Source organism: Salvelinus alpinus, chromosome 34 (assembly GCF_045679555.1).
Source record: "Salvelinus alpinus chromosome 34, SLU_Salpinus.1, whole genome shotgun sequence".
NCBI classification, from domain to species: Eukaryota; Metazoa; Chordata; class Actinopteri; order Salmoniformes; family Salmonidae; genus Salvelinus; species Salvelinus alpinus.
This window is the reverse complement of record NC_092119.1, coordinates 27,238,975-27,266,639: the sequence shown is the minus strand read 5'-3', so window position 1 is coordinate 27,266,639 and position 27,665 is coordinate 27,238,975. Positions and strand designations below refer to the sequence as shown.

General features: G+C 43.3%; 1 protein-coding gene across 2 annotated transcripts in view; it reads left to right on the top strand.

Annotated features, from left to right (window-relative positions):
* Positions 1-27,665, top strand: part of LOC139563821 (rho-associated protein kinase 2-like) — a 51,919-nt gene that overhangs the window by 20,216 nt on the left and 4,038 nt on the right. For both annotated transcript variants that reach the window (XM_071382746.1, XM_071382745.1), the window contains exons 2-30: positions 9,291-9,372; positions 9,443-9,543; positions 9,673-9,810; positions 16,691-16,951; positions 17,148-17,292; positions 17,525-17,663; positions 17,838-17,929; positions 18,093-18,252; positions 18,434-18,497; positions 18,768-18,779; positions 18,940-19,028; positions 19,119-19,167; positions 19,296-19,431; positions 19,502-19,593; positions 19,744-19,990; positions 20,092-20,198; positions 20,289-20,445; positions 20,573-20,918; positions 21,052-21,121; positions 21,269-21,372; positions 21,563-21,749; positions 24,178-24,271; positions 24,380-24,474; positions 24,610-24,801; positions 25,019-25,187; positions 26,768-26,838; positions 26,929-27,017; positions 27,135-27,213; positions 27,338-27,602. In XM_071382746.1, the coding sequence (XP_071238847.1) occupies positions 9,291-9,372; positions 9,443-9,543; positions 9,673-9,810; positions 16,691-16,951; positions 17,148-17,292; positions 17,525-17,663; positions 17,838-17,929; positions 18,093-18,252; positions 18,434-18,497; positions 18,768-18,779; positions 18,940-19,028; positions 19,119-19,167; positions 19,296-19,431; positions 19,502-19,593; positions 19,744-19,990; positions 20,092-20,198; positions 20,289-20,445; positions 20,573-20,918; positions 21,052-21,121; positions 21,269-21,372; positions 21,563-21,749; positions 24,178-24,271; positions 24,380-24,474; positions 24,610-24,801; positions 25,019-25,187; positions 26,768-26,838; positions 26,929-27,017; positions 27,135-27,213; positions 27,338-27,602 (3,832 nt within the window). The remainder of the gene's footprint in view (positions 1-9,290; positions 9,373-9,442; positions 9,544-9,672; positions 9,811-16,690; positions 16,952-17,147; positions 17,293-17,524; positions 17,664-17,837; positions 17,930-18,092; positions 18,253-18,433; positions 18,498-18,767; positions 18,780-18,939; positions 19,029-19,118; positions 19,168-19,295; positions 19,432-19,501; positions 19,594-19,743; positions 19,991-20,091; positions 20,199-20,288; positions 20,446-20,572; positions 20,919-21,051; positions 21,122-21,268; positions 21,373-21,562; positions 21,750-24,177; positions 24,272-24,379; positions 24,475-24,609; positions 24,802-25,018; positions 25,188-26,767; positions 26,839-26,928; positions 27,018-27,134; positions 27,214-27,337; positions 27,603-27,665) is intronic.

Below are 27,665 nucleotides of genomic sequence, written 5' to 3'. Positions count from 1 at the left end.
ACCTGTCCCCTTCCCTTCATCTACACTGATTTGAAGTGGATTTAACAAGTGGCATCAATAGGCGATCATTTCACTAGGATTCACCTGGTCAATCTATGTCATGGAAAGAGCAGGTGTTCATGTGTTGTGTACAGTATGTCAACAATCCTTTCCCCCGAAGGACCATTCTATCTATGGATTCAATTTTGTGAAAATCCCCACAATCATGGTATTTGTTTTGTCCTGGTTTCGTATGGAGTCATTCTAGTGCTAACAAGAGGACTTGACTGATTTGATCATTAGGATGTTTCTGTGGATAGGAGACATTGTTTGAATTGATCTGTTCAAGTTTGTACTTTGTCCAAGATGAATGGTAGTGTGTTATCCAGGGCAGACAAACACAGTGAAGCTGTTGCGAAGCACAGAAGTTGTACTTGCCTATAAGTAGTGTAAAATAAAAAACCAATTGCATTTGTTTCCACATTCATTTATCTTTTGACTCTCGTTCTCCCTCTCTCGCTCCTCCTGTTTCCAGTCGTGGGGGAAATCCAGTGTTACATGGAACTGCTGCTCTGCTCTGACTCCTCAGAGGCTGAATTTCTGTTAAATTTGTCTCTAAGTGTGACCGCTCTCTAGCTGCATTGGCTGCTTTGTACCAGTGGGGAGAAACACTCCATATATGGTGGTGTGATGGTGGCCAGGGCCAAGTTTAGCAAAACAAGCATGCACACCTCCTCTCTTGAGACAGCCTCTCATTCTCCTCCCCTATTCCTCCTCCTCCATTCTCCGTTAGCTGCGGAAGTCCCAGCTCCTGTGCAGAATGCAGTTCTATCATTGTGAGAAAGTTGTTAGCTAGTTTGCACTGCTGGTCATGCAAATGTAGTGCAGTGTATGCTGGAATAGTTGGTCAAGGGGCTAAGCCTAACGACTGAAGGTAGTTAGTCTTAGATGTATTTTTTGCCTTGTTTGGTGTAGCCCTTATAGGGGGCATGAGCACGGCTTGTGGCATCTGAGGGAGAAGAAGGGAAAATATATTGCGACTACAAGCACTGAATCTTGTGGGGGGGAGAGTCAGACTTTATTTTTAGGCATGAAGACATGTCAGGGATGGGAGGAGAAAGGACTTTGGCGAAGCGTTCCGCCTACTCGTGTACCATTCTATTAATCTGCCTTCAGCATCACAACTTCACGACCACTTCCTGGGAAAAGAAAGCTTCCCATATAGACACACAAACGCTGTGCACGCACACGCTCACATGCACACTCCTTTCTAAAGTAGTGAGCCAAATCACCTATGGAAAAATATACTGAACAAAAATATAAACGCAACACAAAGTGTTGGTCTCATGTTTCATGAGCTGAAATAAAAGATCCCAGAAATGTACCATATGCACAAAAAGCTTCTCCCGTTGTGTGCACTAATTTGTTTACATCCCTGTTAGTGAGCATTTCTCCTTTGCCAAGATAAACCATCCACCTGACAGGTGTGACATATCAAGAAGCTGATTAAACAGCATTATTACACAGGTGCACCTTGTGTTGGGGACAATAAAAGGCCACTCTAAAATGTGCAACACAATGCCACAGATGTCTCAAGTTGAGGGGCTGTAGGAATGTCCACCAGAGCTGTTGCCAGAAAATGGAATGTTCCTTTCTCTACCATAAGCGTCATTTTGGATAATTTGGCAGGACGTTTAACCGGCCTCACAGACCACGTCTAACCACGCCAGTCCAGGACCTCTACATCCAGCTTCTTCAACTGCGGGATTGTCTGAGCCCAGACAGCTAATGAAACTGTGGGTTTGCACAACTGAAGAATTTCTGCACAAATGGTCAGAAACTGTCTCAGGGAAGCTCATTGGTGTGCTCGTCGTCCTCACCAGGGTTTTGATCTGACTGCAGTTCGTCGTTGTAACCAACTTCAGTGGGAAAATGCACACCTTCGATGGCCACTGGCATGCTGGAGAAGTGTGATCTTCACGGCTGAATCCCGGTTTCGACTGTACCGGGCAGATGGCAGACAGCGATCTGTATGGCAGTATATCGTCATGTGGGCGAACGGTTTGCTGATGTCAACGTTGTGAACAGAGTGCCCCATGGTTGTGGTGGGGTTATGGTATGGGCAGGCATAAGCTACGGACAACGAACACAATTGCATTTTATCGATGGCAATTTGAATGCACAGTGATACCGTGATTTGATCCTGAGGCCCATTGTTGTGCCATTCATCCGCCGCCATCACCATGTTTCTGCATGATAATGTGCGTCTCCATGTCGCAAGGATCTGTACACAATTCCTGGAAGCTGAAAATGTCCCCGTTCTTCCATGGCCTGCATACTCACCAGACATGTGAGCAAATTGGGCAAGTTTAAAATGCTTTGGATCGACGTAGCCGATAGTGTGTTCCAGTTCCCGCCAATATCCAGCAACTTCGCACAGCCATTGAAGAGGAGTGGGACAACATTCCACAGTCAACAGCCTGATCAACTCTATGCAAAGGAGATGTTGGGCTGCATGAGGCAAATGGTGGTCACACCAGACACTGACTGGTTTTCTGATCCATGCCCCTACCTTTTTTTTTATAAGGTATCGGTGACCAACAGATGCATGTGTTTCCAGTCATGTGAAATCCATAGATTAGGGCCCAAATGAATTTATTTCAATTGACTGATTTCCTTATATGAACTGTAACAGTAATATCTTTGAAATTGTTGCGTTTTTATATTTTAGTTCAGTGTATATAATATACTTCATGAATAGTAAGTCGACAACGTATCTGTTTAATTTCTCTGATGTCCAACATATCTGTTTTAAATAACAAAACATATCAGGCATGACATCCATCAGCAGTTAGAAAAAATACAGACGTGGTGCTCGTCTGTTTCCCTCCATGTGTCACAGTATGACATGGGGCCTTGCTATTTATGAGACTATGGCTCTGGCTGTTCCAGTACTCCAGAGTTATGTGCTCTGCCTGGCATACCCCTCACTCCGCCTAGGCTCCGGCTCTGCTTCTCCCAACAACTATTTTTAAACATCTGGAATTTGAAAAAAACATTTGCTTTCTACTCAAGCCTTTTTAAAGTCCAGAGGCTGTTTTCTGTTCCACATGCCTGGAGATGGGATCGGACAGGAGGGTTTGGGAGATGGAGGGGATGGTCCCTGTCAGATCTATTGCTTTAACTAACGAGAATTGGTTATAATTAACATCCCCGATGAAGAAAAGGTTTCAAATGAAACAGATCATAATAATAAACTGCATTACTCCATGTCTTAGGTGTGTTGATGTGGTTCCCAAACTTTTTCTAGTCCTGTACCCCTTCATTCAACCTTCCGCTGAATACCCCCTCTAGCACCAGGGTCAGCGCACTCTCAAATGTTGTATGCCTGCCACACACACACTACACAATGCATTTATTAAACATAAGAATGAGTGTGAGTTTGTCACAACCCCGTCTTGTGGGACGTGACAAGAGCTCTTATAGGACCAGGGCACAAATAATATAATAATCAATAATTTTGCTCTTGGCCATCTTATATATAAAACGTTATTTGTTATGCACCACAGGTTAATGAGAATGGTGTACTTGAAAGGATGCACATAACTCTGCAATGTTGTATTGGAGAGAGTCGGTCTTATATTATTTTCCACAGTCTGTGCCTGGATTGCAAAGGGCATCAGTGTCTTAACAGCTGATTTGCCTAGGCAGGATACTCTGAGCGCAGCCCTATCCAGAGATCTGGCAGTGCCTTCTGGTTTTAAATTAAATTTTCACAGAAACTCTTGTTGATATTTCGATGAGGGTCTCTTGTTCAGATATCGGTAAGTGGACTGGAGGCAGGGCATGAAAGGGATAACGAACCCAGTTTGTGTCTGTTTCGGGACAGTACCTACATAATTGCGCACCCAGCTAACTCAGGTGATTCGCTATTTTACATTGTCCGTAAGCTTGAGTTCATTTGCACACAAAAAATCATACAATGATGGAAAGACCTGTGTGTTGTCTTTGTTAATGCAGACAGAGGAGCTCCAACTTAGCCTCAATTTTGTCCCGCACATCGAATATGAACTCAACAAAAAAATAAACGTCCCTTTTTCATGACCCTGTCTTTAAAAGATAATTTGTAAAAATCCAAATAACTTCACAGATCTTCATTGTAAAGGGTTTAAACACTGTTTCCCGCGCTTGTTCAATGAACCATAAACAATTTTTAATGAACATGCACCTGTGGAACGGTCGTTAAGACACTAAGAGCTGACAGACGGTAGACAATTAGGGTCACAGTTATGAAAACTTAGGACACTAACTCTGAAAAACACCAAAAGAAAGATGCCCAGGGTCCCTGCTCATCTGCGTGAACGTGCCTTAGGCATGCTGCAAGGAGGCATGAGGACTGCAGATGTGGCCAGGGCAATAAATTGCAATGTCCGTGCTGTGAGACGCCTAAGACAGCACTACAGGGAGACAGGGCGGTGAGCTGACCGTCCTCGCAGTGGCAGACCACATGTAACACCTGCACAGGATTGGTACATCCGAACATCACACCTGCGGGACAGGTACAGGGTGGCAACAACAACGGCCCGAGTTACACCAAGAACGCACAATCCCTCCATCAGTGCTCAGACTGTCCGCAATGGGCTGAGAGGCAGGACTTAGGGCTGTTGTCTGGTGAGATTCTGCGATACATCACCGGCAACAACGTCGCCTATGGGCACAAACCCACCGTCGCTGGACCAGACGGGACTGGCAAAAAGTGCTCTTCACTGACGAGTTGTGGTTTTGTCTCACCATGGGTGATGGTCGGATTCGCGTTTATCGTCGAAGGAATGAGCGTCACACCGAGGCCTGTACTCTGGAGCGGGATTGATGTGGAGGGTCCGTCATGGTCTGGGGCGGTGTGTCACAGCATCATCGGACTGAGCTTGTTGTCATTGCAGGCAATCTCAACGCTGTGCGTTACAGGGAAGACATCCTCCTCCCTCATGTGGTACCCTTCCTGCAGGCTCACCCTGACATGACCCTCCAGCATGACAATGCCACCAGCCATACTGCTCGTTCTGTGCGTGATTTCCTGCAAGACAGGAATGTCAGTGTTCTGCCTTGGCCAGGGAAGAGCCCGGATCTCAATCCCATTGAGCACATCTGGGATCTGTTGGATCTGAGGGCTAGGGCCATTTCCACCCCCCCAGAAATGTCTGGGAACTTGCAGGTGCCTTGGTGGAAGAGTGGGGTAACATCTCACAGCAAGAACTGGCAAATCTGGTGCAGTCTATGAGGAGATGCACTGCAGTACTTAATGCAGCTGGTGGCCACACCAGATACTGACTGTTACTTTTGATTTTGACCCCCCTTTGTTCAGGGACACATTATTCCATTTGTTAGTCACGTGTCTGTGGAACTGGTTCAGTTTGTCTCAGTTGTTGAATCTTGTGATGTTCATACAAATATTTACACATGTTAAGTTTGCTGAAAATAAACGCAGTTGCTGTTTATTTTTTTGTTGAGTTGCGTGGAGTCCTTGTAATCCAAGACTCCAATCATTCAGGCGAGAAAAAACATCACCCAGATAGGCCAGTCGTTTGAGAAACTCATCATACAAGAGGTCAGACAAGTCATAATTAGGGTCAGTAAAGAGAACTTTAAGCTCGTCTCTCAATATTAAAAAAGTATCAATACTTTCCCCCTTGATAACCAGCGCGCTTCTGTATGTTGTAAAAGCGTTACATGGTCGCTGCCATATCTTTGCATAATGCAGAAAATACACGAGAGTTCAGGGGCCTTGATTTAACAAAGTTAGCCATTTTCACTGTAGTGTCCAAGACATCTTTCAAGCTGTCAGGCATTCCCTTGGCAGCAAGAGCCTCTCGGTGGATGCTGCAGTGTACCCAAGTGGTGTCAGGAGAAACTGCTTGCACGTGCGTTACCACTCCACTATGTCTCCCTGTCATGGCTTTTGCACCATCAGTACAGATACTAACACATCTTGACCCCAAGTCCATTTGATGTCACAAAGCTGTCCAGTACTTAAAAAATATCCTTTCCTGGTTTCCAGTGGTTTGCAGAAAAGGATGTCTTCCTTAATTGACCCCCCATAAATGTAACAGACATGTGGTGGGTCTGACACAGCTCCTGGTACGTCTGTTGACTCATCCATCTGTAACGCATATAATTCACTGGCTTGTATGCGAAGCAGTTATTGTTTCAAAACATCTCCTGGCATGTCACTGATGCGTCTTGAAACTGTTGTTTGATGAAGGCATTGTCTTTGTAGTTTTTTGGGGGGCCTTTTCCCAGACATATCTGCGGCAGCAGGAAGAATTAAGTCACATAGTATGGAGCTCGTCTGTCCTAGCCATTCTATAGCTCACCATATAAGATTATTCTAGCCCTTCTTATTAATGGTATCTGTTGCTTTTATACATGTCTTACTACTCGAAAGTTCTCTTAATTCTCGCTCAAACTAATGTGGTTTATTTTTCAAATTGGCATGTTTCTAAATGTCTGCAGAAAAGTGAAGATTTCATAGTTGTGAGTACTTTTGCACATAACACACTGTGGCTGAGGAAAGGCACTACTCCCAATATAAGTGAACCCGAAATCAATGTAGTTCTCATCATATTTACGCCTCTTCGATGGTTCAACGTCCCTGTCTGTTCGGTGCTTTCCCGGCTAAGGGGGCAGTAGCTCTTCGGCTGCAACAGATTCACAACTGTCAGTGTCCATGCTACCTGGGCTAGCAACAAATGTAGAATTACTGATGCTAGCATTGGATGTGCTCGTGGAAGCAGAACAACTTGTGTAGGTGTTGTACTGCTGGTAGTAGCAGTACTACCAGTAGAGCTGGTATGTGTCTATGGACACGGGCCTTACTTTCTTTTAAACATTTATCAATTTTCGAGCAAACGGAATGAGCAGCAGCTATGTTTGGCTACATACGAACTGTTAGTGGAGTTCGCGTGAGAGAGTAATGGTTAATGTAATTGGATGTTAATTATTTGATTAGGCTACCTGTATTTGACTTTGTTGTTATTTCGTTGAACACTATATAGGTTAATCTTATTTTTGGCAGTCAAACGAGGCTACTCCCGCAAGGAAAAAAACATTACCCAAATGTATAGCCCCATTTGAAAATGTGAATCACATTTTTATTTGGCGTACCCCCGACGGCATTGTTTGGGAGTAGGCCATGTAGTTGAATGAAAATGTATCCGATTTTTTTTTTTTCATTCTCCCCTTCAATGTTTTATTTTTGTGTTGCCAAACAGGAAAGTCCCAGGGAAATCAACCACTAATAAAATTAAAACTTGGAAATACAGTAGGCTATTGCTAACTGGTGTGCAGTTGCTACCAACAAACTGTTGTTCCTTTTATTCTTACTTTTCATCCTTTTCTCTCAGCTCCTCCTTCCAGTGTTCAAGTTTGACATGCGCATTGTATTCTTCTACAAGCTGGTGTGCATACATTTTGTTAGATGGTAGGATTGATAATTGTGTTGTATTTTAGTAGATATTGACTTGTCGCTTGTCACCAACTTTGTTCTCACTGCGTCACCCACTGAATCATGTTTCTAAGATGTTGCCATGCAACCCAATACGTTGGCAGGTTTGCAGTGTGCTCCCAAGCAGCAGTGTTTTTTCACTGTAGTTCAGATCTGGTTCAGACCGATAAGAAAGAACTGATAAGATAGCAGCAGTGAGTCAGTCAGTGTCCCTGCCTTAGCAGCACTGTCTGAAGAGTTCATACCTATTCATAATAACATTGACCTATTCCTGAGAGGCAATCAATTTGTGTCTATAGTTTAATACACTATCTCTAGGAGTTATAAAGATGTGTGGAAATGAAGAAATACAAAGTACTAGGTGTTTCTGTTTGGGTCCTATTTTTGTTTCTACCCCATTTCTCTGTGGTTTTTAATGTTTGGGTCATGGCCCTTTTTTTATGCTCTAAGGTTTCAGTCCTCCCAGCCCCCAATAACCTCTGGACTCACACACACACACACACACACACACGGGCACACTGAACACACACTGTAGTCTGAAAGAAGGGTTCTGAATCTCCCCAGGTGTTGCCCACAAACACGCATGGAATGGACATTCACACTCAAAGTATTTCTAGTTTCTGCAATGGGGAAGGGGCATGGATGGCTCTTGTCCAATGCCTGTCCAGTTATGTATGATTGACATGTTGAGTGAGCAGTCAGGATGCTGCTTTGCACCTGAGAAGATGCTCTGAGAAGTAGGTCGCTTTTTCCCCCCAGAAAGGTCGATACTTAGTGTTTACAGTCCTGTTTTAACTGGTGTTTCATAGGACATGTGGTAATAATGGAATCTTATGTTGATGTCTATGAAGTAAATGCAGCTCTTCCTGGTACCTGTAGACTACTTCATTGTCATGCAGGTGCTTTGTGTAATTGCACCTTTACATTTTTCAATTAACCCAAAATGAAGTGATTGGTCATTACCACAATCGGCCATTTTACCGTGATGTTTCTAAATAAATGCCAACTAATACAACTTCTACAGTCCGCTATTTAAAAAGTGTAGCCTAACTTCTTTTTTTCTCACGGCCCATAGCCGGGCTACGTAGAGTTGTCTCTCTCTAAAGAGGAAATGAATTGCACACTGAGGGACTGGCTTCATGACACAATGACATTATCTTCAGAGTACTGGGCGGGGTGGACCATGTCCTGAATTGCTGTGCTCTAAGGGAGATTGTGTGTGTACGCACGCGTGTGTCTGTGGGTGTGAGCATGTCTGCATGTGCTTTTTCTCCTTAAATAGTAGTTCTGTGTGAGGTACGTCCTTTATTGGGAAGTGGAGTAGAGATGATGAAACCGCTGGCAGCAAGCTGTACAGTGTACACTGACTTCTGCAGAGTAGAGGGGGAGGAACAGACACACATAGGATCAGAGAGGTTATAGTAAGGTTTGTTGTAATGTTATTCTTGGAACAAACTACAAACCTCAACAGAGGTTGACACAGCTCTGTTGGTGTTTTAGAGAATGACAGGTGACAAATCCATTGCCCTGCATTCTGTGTTTTAAGCCTGTTATGAGTTATGTAAATTTCACTTCACCAAATCAAAGTTCTGGAATTCTTTATTTGATCATATTATATGCCCAATTCCTGAATGACATTTATTGAAATGGACAAACATGTTATCCAATGTGGCACTTCAGTGTCCTAATTGTTTTGGGGACAAAATCTAATTGCACCCTAAAAATAACGCTGTCATTTTATATTTGCTTGATCGCATGTCTTATGTTGGTTTCTCTTTTCCAATGAATTTGTTTTCATTCTCTCTTTCAGGATTCTATCAATGCCTTCGTTCTAGATCTGGACTACCCTGCTCTACGGAAAAACAAAAACATAGAAACCTTTTTAAACAGATGTAAGTATACGTTTGATAATAGTTCATGTGAATGTGTGTAATGGATGACTGACTCCTCTTCTCCATGCAGATGAGAAGGTGATGGGGCACATACGGGAGTTTCAGATGAGGTCTGAGGACTTTGACAGGGTGAAGGTGATCGGCAGAGGGGCGTTTGGTGAGGTTCAGCTGGTGAGATTTTTGTATTTCATAGATGTTAAGGACCTGCGTATTCACTACACCACTTAGTTTTGACTCTACCCCTATGTCTTTGTCTTCCCGCCTCTCTTTCTGACACTTTAATTCCTTTGTTTTCCCCAGGTTCGACACAAAGCATCTCAGAAAGTGTATGCCATGAAGTTGCTGAGCAAGTTTGAGATGATCAAACGATCTGACTCTGCCTTCTTCTGGGAGGAGAGGGATATTATGGCCTTCGCCAACAGTCCCTGGGTCGTACAAGTAAGGCATGACTAGGGCTGTTACGGTGACCATGTTACCGCTGCACTGGCTTTCACGAGTCATGAAAGCAGTCAAATTCCACGTGACCGTTTAGTCATGATAATTAGGCTTCTCCAAGCTCCGATGCTGCTGATGGTCATTAGTAGCCTACCAAACTTGCTAAAAGTCTGGTATTCAGCACTCTATTGTCTCTCTAATCACTCTAACATCAATGCAAATCGAATCAAACATTTCTATAGGCTATGCAATTGTGTGAGAAAACAGAGTGATGACCTCTATTAAAAAGAGGAGGATCCCATCACCTACTATATTTATCAACTTTCCTAATATTAAGCACATTGCTTCTCTTTACAACAGGAGTACAGCCTACCTGGCTGGCATGAAAATGAGCCACAGGAAAGCGACCTCCATTTGCTATTTAAGTACATAGATCGATAGGGATGGGTACCGAAACCTGGTATTAAACGGGGCCCGGGGCTAAATTATGAAAGACTGTAGTATGGTTAAGCTCTGACGTTATCGGTTCTGCTTTCGGTACTGGAGAAATTAAGAAAATAGATTTCCTATATATTATTGCTACATGAATGTTATCTTGCACGTTTTATCTCGCCAACCGTTTCTAATTTGCAATGAGATTAAGACATTTGTCTATGATGCATTTTTGCTATTCCCAATCTAGAAGAGATCTCTCTGGCGCTACAGCACACACAGCACCCTGCTCTTAATTAGTGACCATGGCTGAGAGAACTAAACATTCAAAAGTGTGGTTACACTTCACCAGAGTCGATGCTGACAAAGCTCGTTGCCACAAGTGCAAAAAGACTTTTGCTTGTAAGGGTGGAAACACGAGCAACCTGTCCAAACATCTATGGAAAGTGCATCATGTACAGGCAGAGAAATACAGTTTTAGATTGCTTAGCTCGTAGTTCATCTCTCGTTGCCTGATCTACATTAGGTATGTATGCTAGCAGCCTAGAGCCCACACACGGAGTTAACTAAATTATGCGAACATGGGTTCCTGATCAAAAGTAACCATTAGCCAGCTGATTGTTTAGCTATGGGTGCATTCAGAAATTAATTTGCTACTTTTTTGTTAAAGTTGCAGCTACAATGAACCAACCCACTTCTGCCTGTAATACCGCTGGTCCAAGCCAAAGACAAGCCCAAAGCCCCTTAACGCTGGCAGCTAGTTGGAGGATGACTGAGGAGAGGGTGAATGAGTGCCACCTAGCCGTGACCAAGTTCATAGTGAAAGGCCTACACCACTTTGCAACAGTGGAGTCCAAGGGCTTTAAGTAACAGTCTGTCAGTATATATTGAGTTGTATTCATTTTTAGGATATAGTAGTATAAAAGGGTTGTATGTTAGTCCCATGTTAGTTCAACACATAAAAATATTTTTTTTTACTGTAGGGAGATGAGCAAGGCACTCAACCCCAAATACAGATGAAGTCGGAAGTTTACATACACTTAGGTTGGAGTCATTAATTTTCATTTTTCAACCACTGCACAAATTTCTTGTTAACAAACAATAGTTTTGGCAAGTCGGTTAGGACATCTACTTTGTGCATGCCACAAGTAATTTTTCCAACAATTGTTTACAGACAGATTATTTCACTTATAATTCACTGTATCACAATTCCAGTGGGTCAGAAGTTTACATACACTAAGTTGACTGGGCCTTTAAACAGCTTGGAAAATTCCAGAAAATGATGTCATAGCTTCTGATAGGCTAATTGACATCATTTGAGTCAATTGGAGGTGTACCTGTGTATGTGTTTCAAGGCCTACCTTCAAACCCAGTGCCTCTTTGCTTGACATCATGGGAAAATCAAAAGAAATCAGCCAAGACATCAGAAAACAATTGTAAGCCTCAACAAGTCTGGTTCATCTACACCTGCAATTTCCAAACGCCTGAAGGTACCACATTCATCTGTGCAAGCAATAGTATGCACCATGGGATAAACACCATGGGACAAACACCAAGTATAAACACCATGGGACCACGCAGCCACAATACCGCTCAGGAAGGAGACGTTTTCTGTCTCCTAGAGATGAACGTACTTTGGTGCGAAAAGTGCAAATCAATCCTAGAACAACAGCAAAAGGACCTTGTGAAGATGCTGGAGGAAACCGGTACAAAAGTATCTATATCCACAGTAAAACGAGTCCTATATCAACATAACCTGAAAGGCCGCTCAGCAAGGAAGAAGCCACTGCTCCAAAACCGACATAAAAAAAAAAGCCAGACTATGGTTTGCAACTGCACATGGAGACAAAGATCATACTTTTTGGAGAAATGTCCTCTGGTCTGATGAAACAAAAATAGAACGGTTTGGCCATTACATTTAAGTCATTTAGCAGACGCTCTTATCCAGAGCGACTTACAAATTGGCCATAATGACCATCGTTATGTTTAGAGGAAAAAGCTTGGTCGCAAATGGGTCTTCCAAATGGACAATGACCCCAAGCATACTTCCAAAGTTGTAGCAAAATGGCTTAAGGACAACAAAGTCAATATATTGGAGTGGCCATCACAAAGCCCTGACCTCAATCCTATAGAAAATGTTCAAGGAGGCCTACAAACCTGACTCCGTTACATCAGCTCTGTCAGGACAAATGGGCCATAATTCACCCAACTTATTGTGGGAAGCTTGTGGAAGGCTAACCGAAACGTTTGACCCAAGTTATACAATTTAAAGGCAATGCTGCCAAATACTAATTGAGTGTATGTAAACTTCTGACCCACTGGGAATGTGATGATAGAAATAAAAGCTGAAATAAATAATTCTCTCTACTATTATTCTGAATTGTCACATTCTTAAAATAGTGGTGAACCTAACTGACCTAAGATGGGGCATTTTTACTAGGATTAAATGTCAGGAATTGTGAAACTGAGTTTACATGTATTTGGCTGAGGTGTATGTAAACTTCCAACTTCAACTGTATACCCCTCCCTCCAGGAGTTACCTCAGTGACACATTAATTCCTACCTGGTAGGGTGTAGAAAAGGCCAATGTGATCGCTGAGCTGAAGGACATGCCGAAGCTGGCTATCACATCCGACAGGTGGCCCAGCCTCTGTGAGGACCACTATCTCACTGTTAAAGTGCACTACACAAGCCAGGGCAGTATAAAACAGAAGGTCCTCCACACCAGGGCAGTGTACAAGTAGTGGCAGACGACATCTCAGACATTCTGGAAGAGTTTGAGACAGAGCCGAGCAAGATTGTAGCTGTGACTGTTGATAATGCTGGCAATATGGATGTTGCCATCAAGAGGCTACACATCCTAAAAATAGGATGCTTTGCACACACACTGAATCTGGCAGCACAGAAAATCTACAAAATGATTTCAATTGATAAATGGGCAGCCCGAATCAGAGCAGTGGTTGTGTGGTTCAAGAGATCCTCGATGTCCAAAACAGTCTTGAGGGAAAAGCATCAGCTCCTTGGTAAGAAGCCAGTTCAATCTATTAAAGTATTATTTTGAAATTCCCACTTAACTATTTAATTCAATATTGAAGTATGCGGGAATTAAATGTATGTTTTTTGTTGTTTCAGGCCTTCTGCAATACTCACTCATCCTTGATCAGATGGAACTCGCTCTATCGAATGATAGAGACATTCATGGAGCAGTATCCAGCGATCCAAGCAGCAGCGTTGAACCCACAATTGCGAAAATCAATGTCCAAGGACAACCTGGACCGTCTGAAGGACGAGGACTTCCATAAGGCTGAGGAGTTTGTCCAGCTCATGAGAATCCTCCATACGTTCACACTGTGTGTCATGTGAAAAGAATGCCACCTGTGGACAGATCAAACCCATCCTCAAAAACTGGAAGAGCACTTCACTGTGAAGCATGAAGATACGTTTGTGGCAACCATCAAAGAGAAGGTGTGGGAGAACCTCTGAGCGCAATCAGGATGAGGACATTCAAGCCTTCCTGCATGAGGCCACAGCAATGGACCCCAGATTTAAAGGGAGGCCGGTGAGTGACGCCAACTGGGAGAGGCTGAGGAAGGCAACTGTTGAGGCCGATGTGACAGGAGCAACACCAGGGCTGTCAGAGGAGCCGGAGTAGACAGACACAGAGCACCAGCAACAGGAGGAGTCTGAAGGAGAGGAAATGGAGGAGACCTCCATGTATGATCTCTGTAATTGCAAACAAAGGTTTCTGTACCAAATATTAAGTTCTGCTTTTCTGATGTATCAAATACTTATGTCATGCAATAAAATGCAAATTAATTACTTAAAAATCATACAATGTGATTTTCTGGATTTTTGTTTTAGATTCCGTCGCTCACAGTTGAAGTGTACCTATGATAAAAATGACAGACCTCTACATGCTTTGTAAGTAGGAAAACCTGCAAAATCGGCAGTGTATCAAATACAAATCTCCCCACTGTATGTGTAGACAAGATTAAATCAAGAATCGTCTGATGGGTGACAAAATTAGCCTATCACTTGTGAATGATGCCCAGCGTGAGGCAAGAAAGATTGCATACCTTTTTTATTTCTCAAATCATAGTCGCACACCACATAGCTAGCCAATAGGTCTTTATGTTTTGATAAGGTTTGTATCACAACTAAAGTGGCCAAATAACTTCTTAAAAGGAAGCACATTAATCCACTTTACAACGGGTGTAGAGCCTAACTGGCATACATACGCAGAGTGTGAATTTGAAGTTTGGAGAAGTTCATTTTCTCCATTAAAAAATGCACCTTTTATAATAAAAGTATTACAAGAGTAATCACATTTACTGTCACTTGACAATGTTGATAATGGAACATTTGTGCATATAGCCTACTGCCATGAGCGCATTACTGCGATTATAATCCCAAAAAAATGGCTTAATAGTTTATCAACATTTTATGCTAAACGTTCTCAACTGTTGCATCAGGCTCATTGCTTAAAACAGTTTTTTTGATGAGGGTGGTTGTATTAATTTGGGATCTATCGCATCCCACAACTCAACTGTTTGGAATATTTCAACTCTTGTAATATGGGGGATAGTAGATTGACATATGCTAATCCTTTTGCTGTTTGTTAGGCCTATTCATCTTGTTGGCTGACAAAGTAAAAATGGACAGTTCTTCCAATATCTTTAATATGCTCCTCAGAATTGGATACGGGTGCACGCAGTTAAGTCCCCGATGTGTCTGTTTCACGCCTGTGAGAAAGACCCAATCATGTGACGGAGAGCCATGTGAGAGCGCAGTGCTTCGGAGCATGCAGGGAGAGGGGAATTATAATGATTATATTCAACCTAAGGGCACAACGGCCACTGGCCGCAAAAGTCATGGATTTTTTTTAGGGGGGATTACGGCCACACAAATCAAATTGTATTTGTCACATGCTCCGAATACAACCGCTGTAAACCTTACAGTGAAATGCTTACTGACAAGCCCTTAACTAACAATGCAGTTTTAAGAAAAAGAAGTGTTAAGTAAAAAAATAGATAACTAATTAAAGAGCAGCAGTAAAATAACAGTAGCAAGGCTATATACAGGGGCTACGGTGTGCGGGGGCACAGGTTAGTTGAGGTAATTGAGGTAATCTGTACATGTATGTAGAGTTAAAGTGACTATGCATACATAATAAACAGAGTAGCAGCAGCGTAAAAAAGAGGGGGGGCAATGCAAATAGTCTGGGTAGCCATTTGATTAGCTGTTCAGGGGTCTTATGGCTTGGGGGTAGAAGCTGTTAAGAAGCCTTTTGGACCAAGACTTGGCGCTCCGGTGCTGTGTGGTAGCAGAACAGTCTATGACTAGGGTGGCTGGAGTCTTTGGCAATTTTTAGGACCTTCCTCTGACACTGCCTGGTATAGAGGTCCTGGATGGCAGGAAGCTTGGCCCCAGTGATGTACTGGGCCATACGCACTACCCTCTGTAGTGCCTTGCGGTCGGAGGCGGAGCAGTTGTCATACCAGGCAGTGATGCAATCAGTCAGGATGCTCTCGATGGTGCAGCTGTCGAACTTCTTGACGATCTGAGGACCCATGCCAAATATTTTCAGTCTCTTAAGGGGGAATAGGCTTTGTTGTGACTTTTTCACGACTCTCTTGGTGTGTTTGGACCATGATAGTTTGTTGGTGATGTGGACACCAAGGAACTTGAAGCTCTCAACCCGCTCCACTACAGCCCCTTCGATGAGAATGGGGGGCGTGCTCGGTCCTCCTTTTTCTGTAGTCCACAAAGGGGATGCTGCTGGGAAATTCTAGGCAATTTCAAGTGCTTGTCACATTGTGAATGAGAGACTGATGACGTGTGTACAGCCTGCGCAAAAAAACAAAGCGGAGCTCAAGCTTTTCAAGCAACTTTTTTTCAATCATCATGATAGTCGTATCATGCAGCCTTACAATGTATTACAAATCTAAATGTATAGCCCAATGTTTGTAGAACAACCTAAAGTTAAATTAATATCTCTAAATGAAGCATATAGAAGTACCTGTTTCTTTGTTAACCGCTCAACAAAAAATAGCTGCATGCGCACACTCTCTTAAATTGTTTGGAGAAAATATCCTATTTTATTCAATTGTATTCTTCATACTATAAATAATGCCACGGAATTCTAAGCAAATCTTGTCTGCTAAATGAGCTAATGTAGCCCACAGCCATATGGTATAGTCAGATCAGTACTTAACATGTGTTTGTTAATTACCGTGAGACTGGCAGTTTTTTGCTTGACAATCACCGGCTGATGAAATGTTGTGACCGCCACAGCCCTAGACACGACACACACACACACACAGACTATATAATATATCACATAAGACAAAAATGTCTCAAAACGATCTGCACAAACCAAATCGAACCAGAAAAGTGTGATGTAAGAGAACCCTTTAACTTATATTGTTTTTGCTTTCCGGTCTGTATCTAGTTGTGCTGTGCCTTCCAAGACGACCGTTACCTCTACATGGTGATGGAGTACATGCCTGGAGGGGACCTGGTGAACCTCACCAGTACCTACGATGTGCCTGAGAAATGGGCCCGGTTCTATACGGCCGAGGTGGTCATGGCACTGGATGCCATCCACTCCCTGGGCTTCATCCACCGCGACGTCAAGCCTGACAACATGCTCCTGGACCGCCACGGACACCTCAAACTGGCCGACTTCGGAACCTGCATGAAGATGGACTCGGTAAGGGCAATATTTTCCTCTTGTTCCAGTTGTGCAATGTGCTAAAGAGAGCATTACTCACAATACTTCCAGTGGAATATCTCTAGTGTCTCGCTGTGCTTTTAGTTAACACTTATATCTTAACTGTATATACTTGATGATTCAGACCTGGTTTGCTTGAGATAGTGTATCTAACTGAGGGATTGACTGGTTACAGACCGGGATGGTGCACTGTGACACAGCGGTTGGCACTCCAGACTACATCTCTCCTGAGGTTCTGAAGTCACAGGGTGGAGATGGTTACTATGGACGGGAGTGTGACTGGTGGTCTGTAGGGGTCTTCATCTTCGAGATGCTAGTCGGTGAGTTGGTGTTGTCTAACTTCTTGGTGTGTATGTTTCCGCTCTTTGTTTATGCCTCAAAAATAATGACTCAATCTTCATTTCCACTAACTGAAGTCTTTTAATGGATGGTTTATCTGGAACTAAAATATTTAAAGTCTGCCTATAAAGATATATTAGAGAACTTCTAAGCAAATTGCTTAGAACATGTCGTCATTATTTTGCACCTCATTTCTGTGTTTGTTCCTATTAGGTGACACACCGTTCTACGCCGACTCCCTTGTTGGAACCTACAGTAAGATCATGGACCACAAGAATTCCCTCAACTTTCCAGATGACGTAGAGATCTCCAAAGATGCCAAAAACTTAATCTGTGCCTTCTTGACAGACAGGTAGCAATGATTTAAAAAATGATCAAGTAACCACAGTTACAAAAACTTTAAGTTACAGTTCGCAAAAATAATTTTGTAGTAGTCCTAATAAACCGACCAATATCCAGACTGTATTCAGACGGAACTGTCCCAGCTCTCATAACAGAAGTCCATGGCCCTTTATTTGGCGTTTAGGGAGGTTCGACTGGGCCGCAACGGGGTGGAGGAGATCAAACGACACCCCTTTTTCAAGAATGACCAATGGAACTTTGACAGCATTAGAAACAGTAGGTGTCTCTGTCAAGTCAATGTAATTATTTTATCATACAAATGTTATCATCCTGGTACAATACACAATATATTACATATGGATACTTAGAAATTACATGAATAACACAAACAATATATATTTTTTTCTTCTCTCCCATCTCCCGTCTTGCTACTGTTCAGCGGCCGCTCCTGTGGTTCCAGAATTGAGCAGTGACATTGACACCAGTAACTTTGATGAGATAGAAGATGACAAGGGTGACGTGGAGACCTTCCCTACTCCTAAGGCCTTTGTGGGCAACCAGCTTCCCTTCGTCGGCTTCACATACTTCAAGGAGGACCAGTAAGACTTGAAAATGCATGTCTCCCTATCACACCCCCGTCCTCATCATGGACAATATTTTGACCTCAGCCATCCACTACACATGAGTTACTAAGTTTCACCAAGCTTTGATTGTGTTAAGGAGTATGAAAGTGTGTATGAGCTGTTAGTTCCTCATCAAAGACCAATGTGTTTCCTCCAGGTTACTAAGCGGTGTGAATAACTCAACAGTTGTGACTGTGAACTCAACAGCCTTGAAAGGAGAGGTGGGTATTTCTATTTTGTGCGTATTAATCTAATGCAAAGCTATAAAAACAATGTCATAACTGGTCATAATAGTATAATTCCTGTAGTTGAGCTGAGGAGTTGTACACAATCTATCAGGTTCTTAGCGATGCTGAAACATTTTAAGGAGATTTCCTCCAGAAGCTAAACAACAAGCTAATCCTGGAAAGGCTGTTGTAGAAGTCATTGACTTCTATGCTGACTGAAATTGTTTTGCCGAACTAACTTAATTAATTTCTCATCTGCTGCAGGATATTGTGATGGTAAGTATTCTCTTTCTTGACTCAAATCTCTGTTTTGAAATCAATTGGCTTTGAACAAATTGTGGTAAAATTATACGCTATAGTGTCAGAGCAGAGTCCAGGTGAAGTGTATCGTAACGGTTGTGCTTTCTCTTCCGTCCTCATCTTCCTCCTTGCTCAGTCAGCCAAGCTGCAGAAGAAACTCCACCAGCTGGAAGAGCAGCTCAATAATGAGATGCAGACCAAAGATGAGCTGGAGCACAAGTGCAGGTAAGCATTATACACACTTACTAAAAACCATTAGCGTTACATGTATGATCGTGGGAGATGAGGAAGTTGACATGCTCTCTCTTCCTGCAGAACTGCCACTAGTCGTCTAGAGAAAACCTCCAAAGATCTTGATGAAGAAGTGAGAACTTTGGAGCTACAATAGCAATATAGCATACAACTATAGCACACAACTGAGAAAAATGGCAACCAAGAAAGAATACGAGTTGTTCCATTCCAACACTTTCCTTTGTGGTGGTACGTTGACAGATGAGTAGCAGGAAGGCTCTGGAGTCGAGTCTGAGGCAGCTGGAGAGAGAGAAGGCTCTACTGCAGCACAAGACTGTGGAGAGCCATCGCAAGGCAGAGAGCGAGGCAGACAGGAAACGCTGCCTGGAGAACGAGGGTGAGGATCGCTGGCTGAAAACACACACACACTGTATACTTTCATATCTAACTTGTGATGTGGTCTGCAGTCAACAGCCTACGAGACCAGCTGGATGAAATGAAGAAGAGAAATCAGAACTCGCACATATCCAACGAGAGGAACATTCACTTACAAAGACAGGTGTGTGTTTCTGCTTTAGGATAAAATGGCTTTATGTGTGTGTTTAAGTGCTTGTCTGTTTGTATATGGTAATGTGCATATGTCCACGTATGTATACTGAGTGTTTATGTGAATGTGTAACTAACTGACGTGTTCTCCATAATATTTCAGCTGGACGAGGCCAATGCTCTGTTGCGTGCGGAGCAGGAGGTGGCCACAAGGCTGAGGAAGGCCCAGACGGAAACAGGCAAGCAGCTGCAAGCTCTGGAGGCCGGGGGCAGAGAGCTGCAGGACAAGTGCTGCCTGCTGGAGCGCTCCAAGCTCACGCTGGAGAAGGAGTTCATCGGGCTGCAGGCAGCACTGGAGGCTGAGAGGAGAGAACACAGCCAGGGCTCTGAGACCATCACAGACATGCAGGGTGAGTGGGGATTTTGTTTGTGTGGGAGAGACTGTGCATCTATTCACATGTACATCTCTCGGAGCATGATTTGGCCTTTGGTGACATTTTTCTCTCTGTAGGGCGAATCTCGGGGCTGGAGGATGAGGTTTGGCAGGTGAGACAGGCCCTTTCCAAGGCAGAGACCGAGAAGAGACAACTACAGGAGAAACTCACTGATCTGGAGAAGGTAAACATCCACACTGATTCATATCACTTCATCTATCATTTCCATACTTTTTATTACTTTTTTAACCCTCTTTCATATTCACTCCTGTAGGAGAAGAACAACAAGGAGATAGACATGACGTACAAGCTGAAGGTGTTGCAACAGGGGCTGGAGCAGGAGGAGGCATCACACAAAGCCACCAAGGCACGGCTCGCGGACAAGAGCAAGATTGAGTCGATCGAAGGCGCCAAGTCTGAGGCCATGAAGGGTAAGACCATTCCTGAGTTCTCAGGTATGACAAAGGACAGGAATCAGTCTTCGGTAAAGAAACTAGACTCTGGTTAGCAGGGTCAAATCTAATTAAATAAATCACTTCTCTTGCTCTCTTCCCCCAGATATGGAGCAGAAGCTGCAGGAGGAGAGGTCTTCCAAGCTGCGTGTGGAGAACAGGATGTTGGAGCTGGAGAAACATAGCAGCATGCTGGACTGTGACTACAAGCAGTCCCTGCAGAAACTAGACGAGCTTCGCAGGCACAAGGAGAGGCTCACCGAGGAGGTGAAGAACCTGACCCTGAAGATCGAGCAGGAGACCCAGAAGCGCAGTCTTACCCAGAACGACCTGAAGGCCCAGAACCAGCAGCTAAATGCCCTGAAGACCTCTGAGAAGCAGCTGAAACAGGAGGCCAACCACCTGCTGGAAATCAAACGCAGCCTGGAGAAACAGAACCAGGAGCTACGCAAGTCAGTCAACATTCTGACTTTCTTTTCGCTCCCTTTTTTTAATGTTTTACTTTTTTTGCAAATAATAATGCAGACAGAAAATGGCATAACAATAAAATAATCTCGAAGGATTCATTTGTGTTTGTGACCACAGAGAAAGGCAGGACTCAGATGGCCAAATGAAGGAACTTCAGGACCAGCTAGAGGCTGAGCAGTATTTTTCGGTAGGTCTGCTGCAGCTATAACACTTAATGGTTGGTTTTTGACAGTGTAATCCTAACTTGAGATAACTTGCACCCTTTGTATGCATTCTTGCACACTTGAAGTGTGAATTTGTGTTTTGAAGACGCTCATCTCTTTGTGTTGCCCAGACGCTGTATAAGACCCAGGTGCGGGAGTTGAAGGAGGAATGCGAAGAGAAGAGCAAGCTCTACAAGGACATACAGCAGTCACTTCAGGAGTTACAAGAGGAGAGGTGAGTACAAGGAAGTAGTGTTGCCCTACACTGTTTACTGACATTAGTCTACAACTCAAGTCCTGCTGAACTTATAAACATCTGACCAGATATCCAGAAGAGGATGTGCTTCTCTAGGGCCTGGTTTAAGCCTTCTTCCTCTTTACGGAGTTCTTGAAATGAATATTGTTATATTTGACCCCCCCCCCAGGGACTCCCTGGCGGCGCAGCTGGAGATCACGCTGACCAAAGCAGACTCGGAGCAGCTGGCTCGCTCCATCGCTGAGGAGCAGTACTCAGACCTGGAGAAGGAGAAGATCATGAAGGAGCTGGAGCTCAAGGAGATGATGGCACGACACAAGCAGGAGCTGGGCGAGAAGGACATCACCATCGGCTCGGTGAGTCGGCAGTGGTCCATGTTACTCTGATCAGGGTTTGCACAAGGTACTTAATAAAGTACTTGAATTTGGCACTCTGAAATTCATATACTGGAATACCTTGAAAGTCAGACATTTTCTCAAGTTGGTACTTGAAAAGGAGGAGGAGAACGGAAAATGATCCACTATGTCAATATGAAAAATATTAGAAAAATGTATTGGTCTTGCGAATTAATTTCCAGGCAGACCTCCAAGTTTTATTTCCTCACGTGTTTCGCTCTCTGATTGCCAGGTGAGCTCGCTCATTCCACCCACACTGCTACTTAGCCAGGCAGGTACAGAAGTGACTGATTAGGCGCCGCCGAACGTCACATCCATACGTCACATCCATAGGTAAAATGGCAGGCAAATGTAGATTCGATGCTGCCTGGCAGGATATTGATGTTTATGAATGGGTTTTGCCAGACCAACCAGGGATTTTATTTATTTATGAAATAGCGTTTATTCACCTTTTTTATTTTGTTAATTATTGTTTACCCACTTATTGCGTTCCCAGCGTTGATAAACGCTCATAAGGCATCTTGATCCGAGTTCTAATTGCGTCATACAGTACACCGGCACGCCTGAAGACCACAGCTAAGACTGTTCTCTTTCTCTCTTTCTCTTCCTTCTATCGTTCCAGTGCTTTACCCTGCAATCAGACTCTCTATTTTTCAAATGCACTTCCCATTGAAGTTCATTGGAGCTGGACTATTATTGCCCTGCCAGAAGTATTTGGGTGGACATTTTAGTTAAAAAGGGAGGTTGTTTGTAAGTTGTGTATTGTTATTTGAACTGTATTGAGGTGGGGTGTACTAATGACATGTGGCCGAGAAGATTGTGGACATTTTTAAGGCCTTTGTTGTGTCTATGAACACCTCCCACATTCATACCCTCTGCACTCCTCCACTGGAAGATAATACAGATTATTGCAAATCCTCCGTTGATGACTGGGTTCTTTCTTGTATGAAGTTGCTGTTCAATGCTCTGCTATTATTATTATTATTGTTATTGTATGAGGTATTCTTGGTGGGTTACCCCTGTGCTGTGATGTGTGTATTCTCTTTTCTCTCCACTGGCTATCTGGTAAACAGGCTACACTCTAGGCAGTCTCTTCTGCTGATGTGTGTGGGTCTGGTAGTGGTACTCTCTATTCTACTCTTTTCCTTTCGGCATGGTTAATAACTGCCTGGCGCCCGAACAAAATCTTTCTTTACCCCTCTCTAATAAATACCGCTACAACTGGTTGCTGATATGTCAGTCAGATGTCTAGCTAGCAAGGTAGCTCAAGAGCTCTGGCTATTAGCCAGGTAGCTAGCTATAACTAGCTGGCTAGAAGGATAAAGTTAGAAGCTAACGTTGAACGGAGCCTGACTCAGCAAGAGCAGTTGACTGAAATTAAGCTAGCTATAATCAAGATATGAGAACTTATAGTACCCTAACAAAATACCTTTCCTTTATAGAGAGTAGTGAGACAGACAGTGCTGAGTCAGGCTGCAATGAATGAGGCAAAGGAGATACACAGAGAGAGGAAGCATTGAAGCAAGCAGGGAGAGAGGTTAGTAGTACAGTGGTTGCCAAACTTGGGATCTGGTACCCATGTGGGGTCCCCTAAAATGTAAATAGCGTCCCCTGAGAGTTTTAAATCAAACACGTTAATAACTCGTTTCTCTTCAAATGGGTATAGAATACAACATTTTAGGGTAATCTGAGGTCCTTTTACACTGTCAGAATTCACTTTCATGCCATTATGTGTTGGGACAGCCTGTGGGACCTAAGATGTAGTGAAATACAGTATAAAGACAATTTAAATATGAAGTCAATTTAATATTATATACACTGAACAAAAAAATATACGAAACATGCAACAATTTCAAAGATGTTACTCAGTTACAGTTCATATTAGGAAATCAATCAACATCATCAGTTTTTTTTCTTCATGAGGTTGTGGAGATATACTGCCATCTGTTGGTGACTAAAAACAATTGCACAATAGAAACTATTACAAATTGATGGTCCTTGAAAATAAATATTAGCGTTTGAAAAAGTACTTGAAAGTCCTTGAATTTGACTTGCCACTGTCTGTACGAACCCTGCCTGGTGTCCTGTTCCTGGAGCGCTGCAGTGGGATTGGGCTTTTGTCCCTGCTTAGTGCTTTAGAAAACACAGAATTCAACTGATTGAATAATCATCAAGAACTTGATAAGCTTAATCGGGTTTGCTTGTGTGCTACTGTAGTATTGGGCTGGGACTATAGCCAGGGCCAGGAGTAAACAACAACGTAATTGAGCATTGTGACCAATAGATCTGTGAGTCTGACTGAGGGGACACCTGCTGGGCCGTGAGGATGCTTTCTGCAACTAAATACTATTGGATTGGTCTCACTTTTTGTCTGTTCTTTCCTGCCCAGCTGGAGGAGGCCAACCGAACCCTCACCAGCGACGTGGCTAACCTAGCCAATGAGAAGGAGGAGCTCAACAACAAACTCAGGGAGACGCTTGAAGGTGAGTTTCTGCATGTGTGGGCGGGTGTGCATGTGGTTGGTTAAAAAGCGTAAACTATATTTCCATTCAACATCAGATAATGTTCTATTCTATTTGCCATGTGTTCAGAGCTGCAGACGTCCAAGGATGACGAACAGCAGATGAGCCAGGTGAAGCTCACGTTTGAGAAGCAGCTCCAGTCAGAGAGAACACTGAAGACCCAGGTAAGGCAGATTTAATGTCATTTCTTCAAAGTTTTACAATGTTGCACAGCAAGGAAATCGTGTTGAAAACACTTGTCTTTATTGTCTATTGTTTTAATTTTCATCATGACTATTGATTTATCTTGTGTGCATCAGGCTGTGAACAAGCTGGCGGAGATCATGAACAGGAAGGAGGTACGTGCGGCAGGCAGTCGGCGTGGCAACGACACTGACGTACGCAGGAAGGAGAAGGAGAATAGGAAGCTGCAGCTGGAGCTGAGATCGGAGAAGGAGAAACTCAACTCTTCCATCATCAAGTACCAGAGAGAGATCAACGACATGCAGGCGGTCAGTCCAAGCGCAACACAACCTTATACTAACTGTCACATATATCTATTACACAACCACCTGTATAGCACCATCATTAATTACCAGAGAGAGCTCAATGACATGCAGGTGGTCAGTCACACCAAGAGAGATCAACTAAGCTAACAGGGGCCTCAAAATATACAATATACAGACATTTCATATGTATGTTTCCTTTCTCCCTGTTTGTGTCAAATAGCAAATAGCGGATGAGAGTCAGGTACGCATTGAGCTGCAGATGGCCCTGGACAGTAAGGATAGTGACATAGAGCAGCTACGTAACCTCCTCAGCTCCGCCAACGTTTCCTCCCTGGAATCAGCCAGTATCAACAGTGGACCAGACTTTGATGCGGACGACGCCTACACAGGTAAGGAGTACCCATTTTATACTGTATGTGTGTGCAAAACCCAATGTACAAGCAGTCCTGTTCAAATAGCCTTGTACCTCACATGTATGTTTAAATTTACTTTTGGTTATTTTCTTAACGCTAAGCCTAATTATAAACTGTCGTTCGAGCCCTGGATGCTGATTGGCTGAAAGCCGTGGTATGAGACAATATACCACGGGTATGACACAACTACTTGTTTACTGTTCTAATTACATTGGTAACCTGTTTATAATAGCAATAAGGTACCTCAGGAGTTTGTGGTTTATGGCCAATATACCACGGCTAAGAGCTGTATCCAGGCAGTCCGCGTTGCGTGGTGCCTAGGGACAGTTGCCTGGCTACCCAGACTCCTTGCTCCTGCCAAAAGCTACGCCAGGCTGGATCTGAGTACTTCCCCAACGATTTCTAGAACGCAAACACATTCGAACCGTTCTGATTGTTCCCAAAAACCAATGGGTTGGGCCAATGCCAGAACACACGTGGGTATGCAGTGTTTTGAAAACTCGCCATTTGCTTTGATTCTCTGATTGGTAAGAGATGATACAATCGCTGATGACTTTGTTTTGTACAACACCCGTCATTTGCTATTCACCACAAGCAACTTCAATGTTGACAGTCTGACTGAAGTATGTAGGCAAACAGGCTGTGTTTAAATCATCTTTTTTTCCACTAATTGGTCTTTTGACCAATCACATCAAATATTTTTCAGAGCTGATCTGATTGATCGAAAGACCAATTAGTGAAAACAATAATTGGGCTACCTTAGAGCACCTAACAGCCCATAGCCATGGTATATTGGCCATATACCACACCCCCTTGGGCCTTATTGCTTAATAAAGAACTAAGACCACTTGAGCTTCTGTCTTCACAGTTTATTCACTCAATGATTTTTACACTTACCTTTTACAGTAATGTTTCTATACCTCTTGCATTTTCTATTGTCTTCGTTTATCCTTTCTTTCCCTTTTCCCCCATCTCTCTGGACAGTTTTAGTACTTGGAGTCTGGTTTGGCCTTCCTATCTGCTGTCTTCAGAGTCCTTCTGTAACCACCCTTTTTTAAGTACAAGAAAGATTGCGCCTTTATTCTATTGAACATGGCCAAAAACAAATGGGGGGGAAATGAGGTGACTTGCTCTCTTGTCCTGTAGTGCCAGCTATCTTTCCTATTGTCTTTGGCATGTGATTGTTTTTGACTTGTGTTGTCCAGTTGCCAGTATGTATACAGGATCACTTTAATAGGCTACTAATGACTCAGATGATTTGCGTGATTGATACATTGATTTATTTATTTGACTGGTTGACTGATATTTTGTCCATTTATGAAGGAAAACTTCTCTGAGCTGAAACACCAGCTATTAAACCTGCATGTTTTGCAGTTGAGTCCATCCATAATGTGTGCAGAGTTGCTGTGGACATTTTCTGCATCTGCTGTTTACATAATTTTTGTGGACTGAAATAGAAAAAGCTATGTTTCCTGGGAATATGTACAAACTGAAGCGTGTAGATCTATCACAACATTGCCCTGCTGTTTTAATGTTTCCCCCTCTTTCACTCTCAGAAATGAGACTAGAGGGATGGCTTTCACTGCCGGTGAGGAACAACACAAAGAAGTTTGGATGGGAGAGAAAGGTGCAAAGATTTTCAACCTGGCTTACTGATCAAACATTGTAGTTTTATATTGTTGATGTTCTACAGTTAAAAATGTTTTATTGTCTCTAGTATGTGGTTGTGAGCAGCAAGAAGATTCTGTTCTATAACAGCGAACAGGACAAAGAGCTATCCAACCCCTACATGGTGCTGGATATCGAGTGAGTAACGACTATCTACCTGCTCCTTTTATTTACATTTAAATGATCATGCTAATGCAGATAACTGTAGTCCCCAAAAATATTTTGCCTTAACGTTTTGTTCTATTCCCTTTTCAGTAAACTCTTCCACGTGCGACCTGTCACTCAAACAGATGTTTACCGTGCTGACGCCAAAGAGATCCCCAGGATATTCCAGGTCCCTTGCTTCTTATGGCTCTTTGTTCATGCATTTATTTAACGATTCATGTGATGGGGCTAGTTCATACTGTTGATGGTAAAGATTGACATCGACCATGATGGTCTCTTCCTTCTCTTCTCAGATTCTGTATGCCAACGAGGGAGAGTGTAAGAAGGAGCCTGAGTTCCCAGTGGAGCTGGCAAGTGGAGAGAAGTCCAGCTACATCTGCCACAAGGGCCATGAGTTCATCCCTACACTCTACCACTTCCCCACCAACTGTGAGGCGTGCACCAAGCCCCTGTGGCACATGTTTAAGCCTCCTCCTGCCCTGGAGTGCAGGCGCTGCCACATCAAGTGTCACAAGGACCACATGGACAAGAAGGAGGAGATCATCGCGCCCTGCAAAGGTAGGGGTGAGGGTGGTGTCGTTACTTATTGCAGAGCAGGTTTACATACAGTGCCTTCAGAAA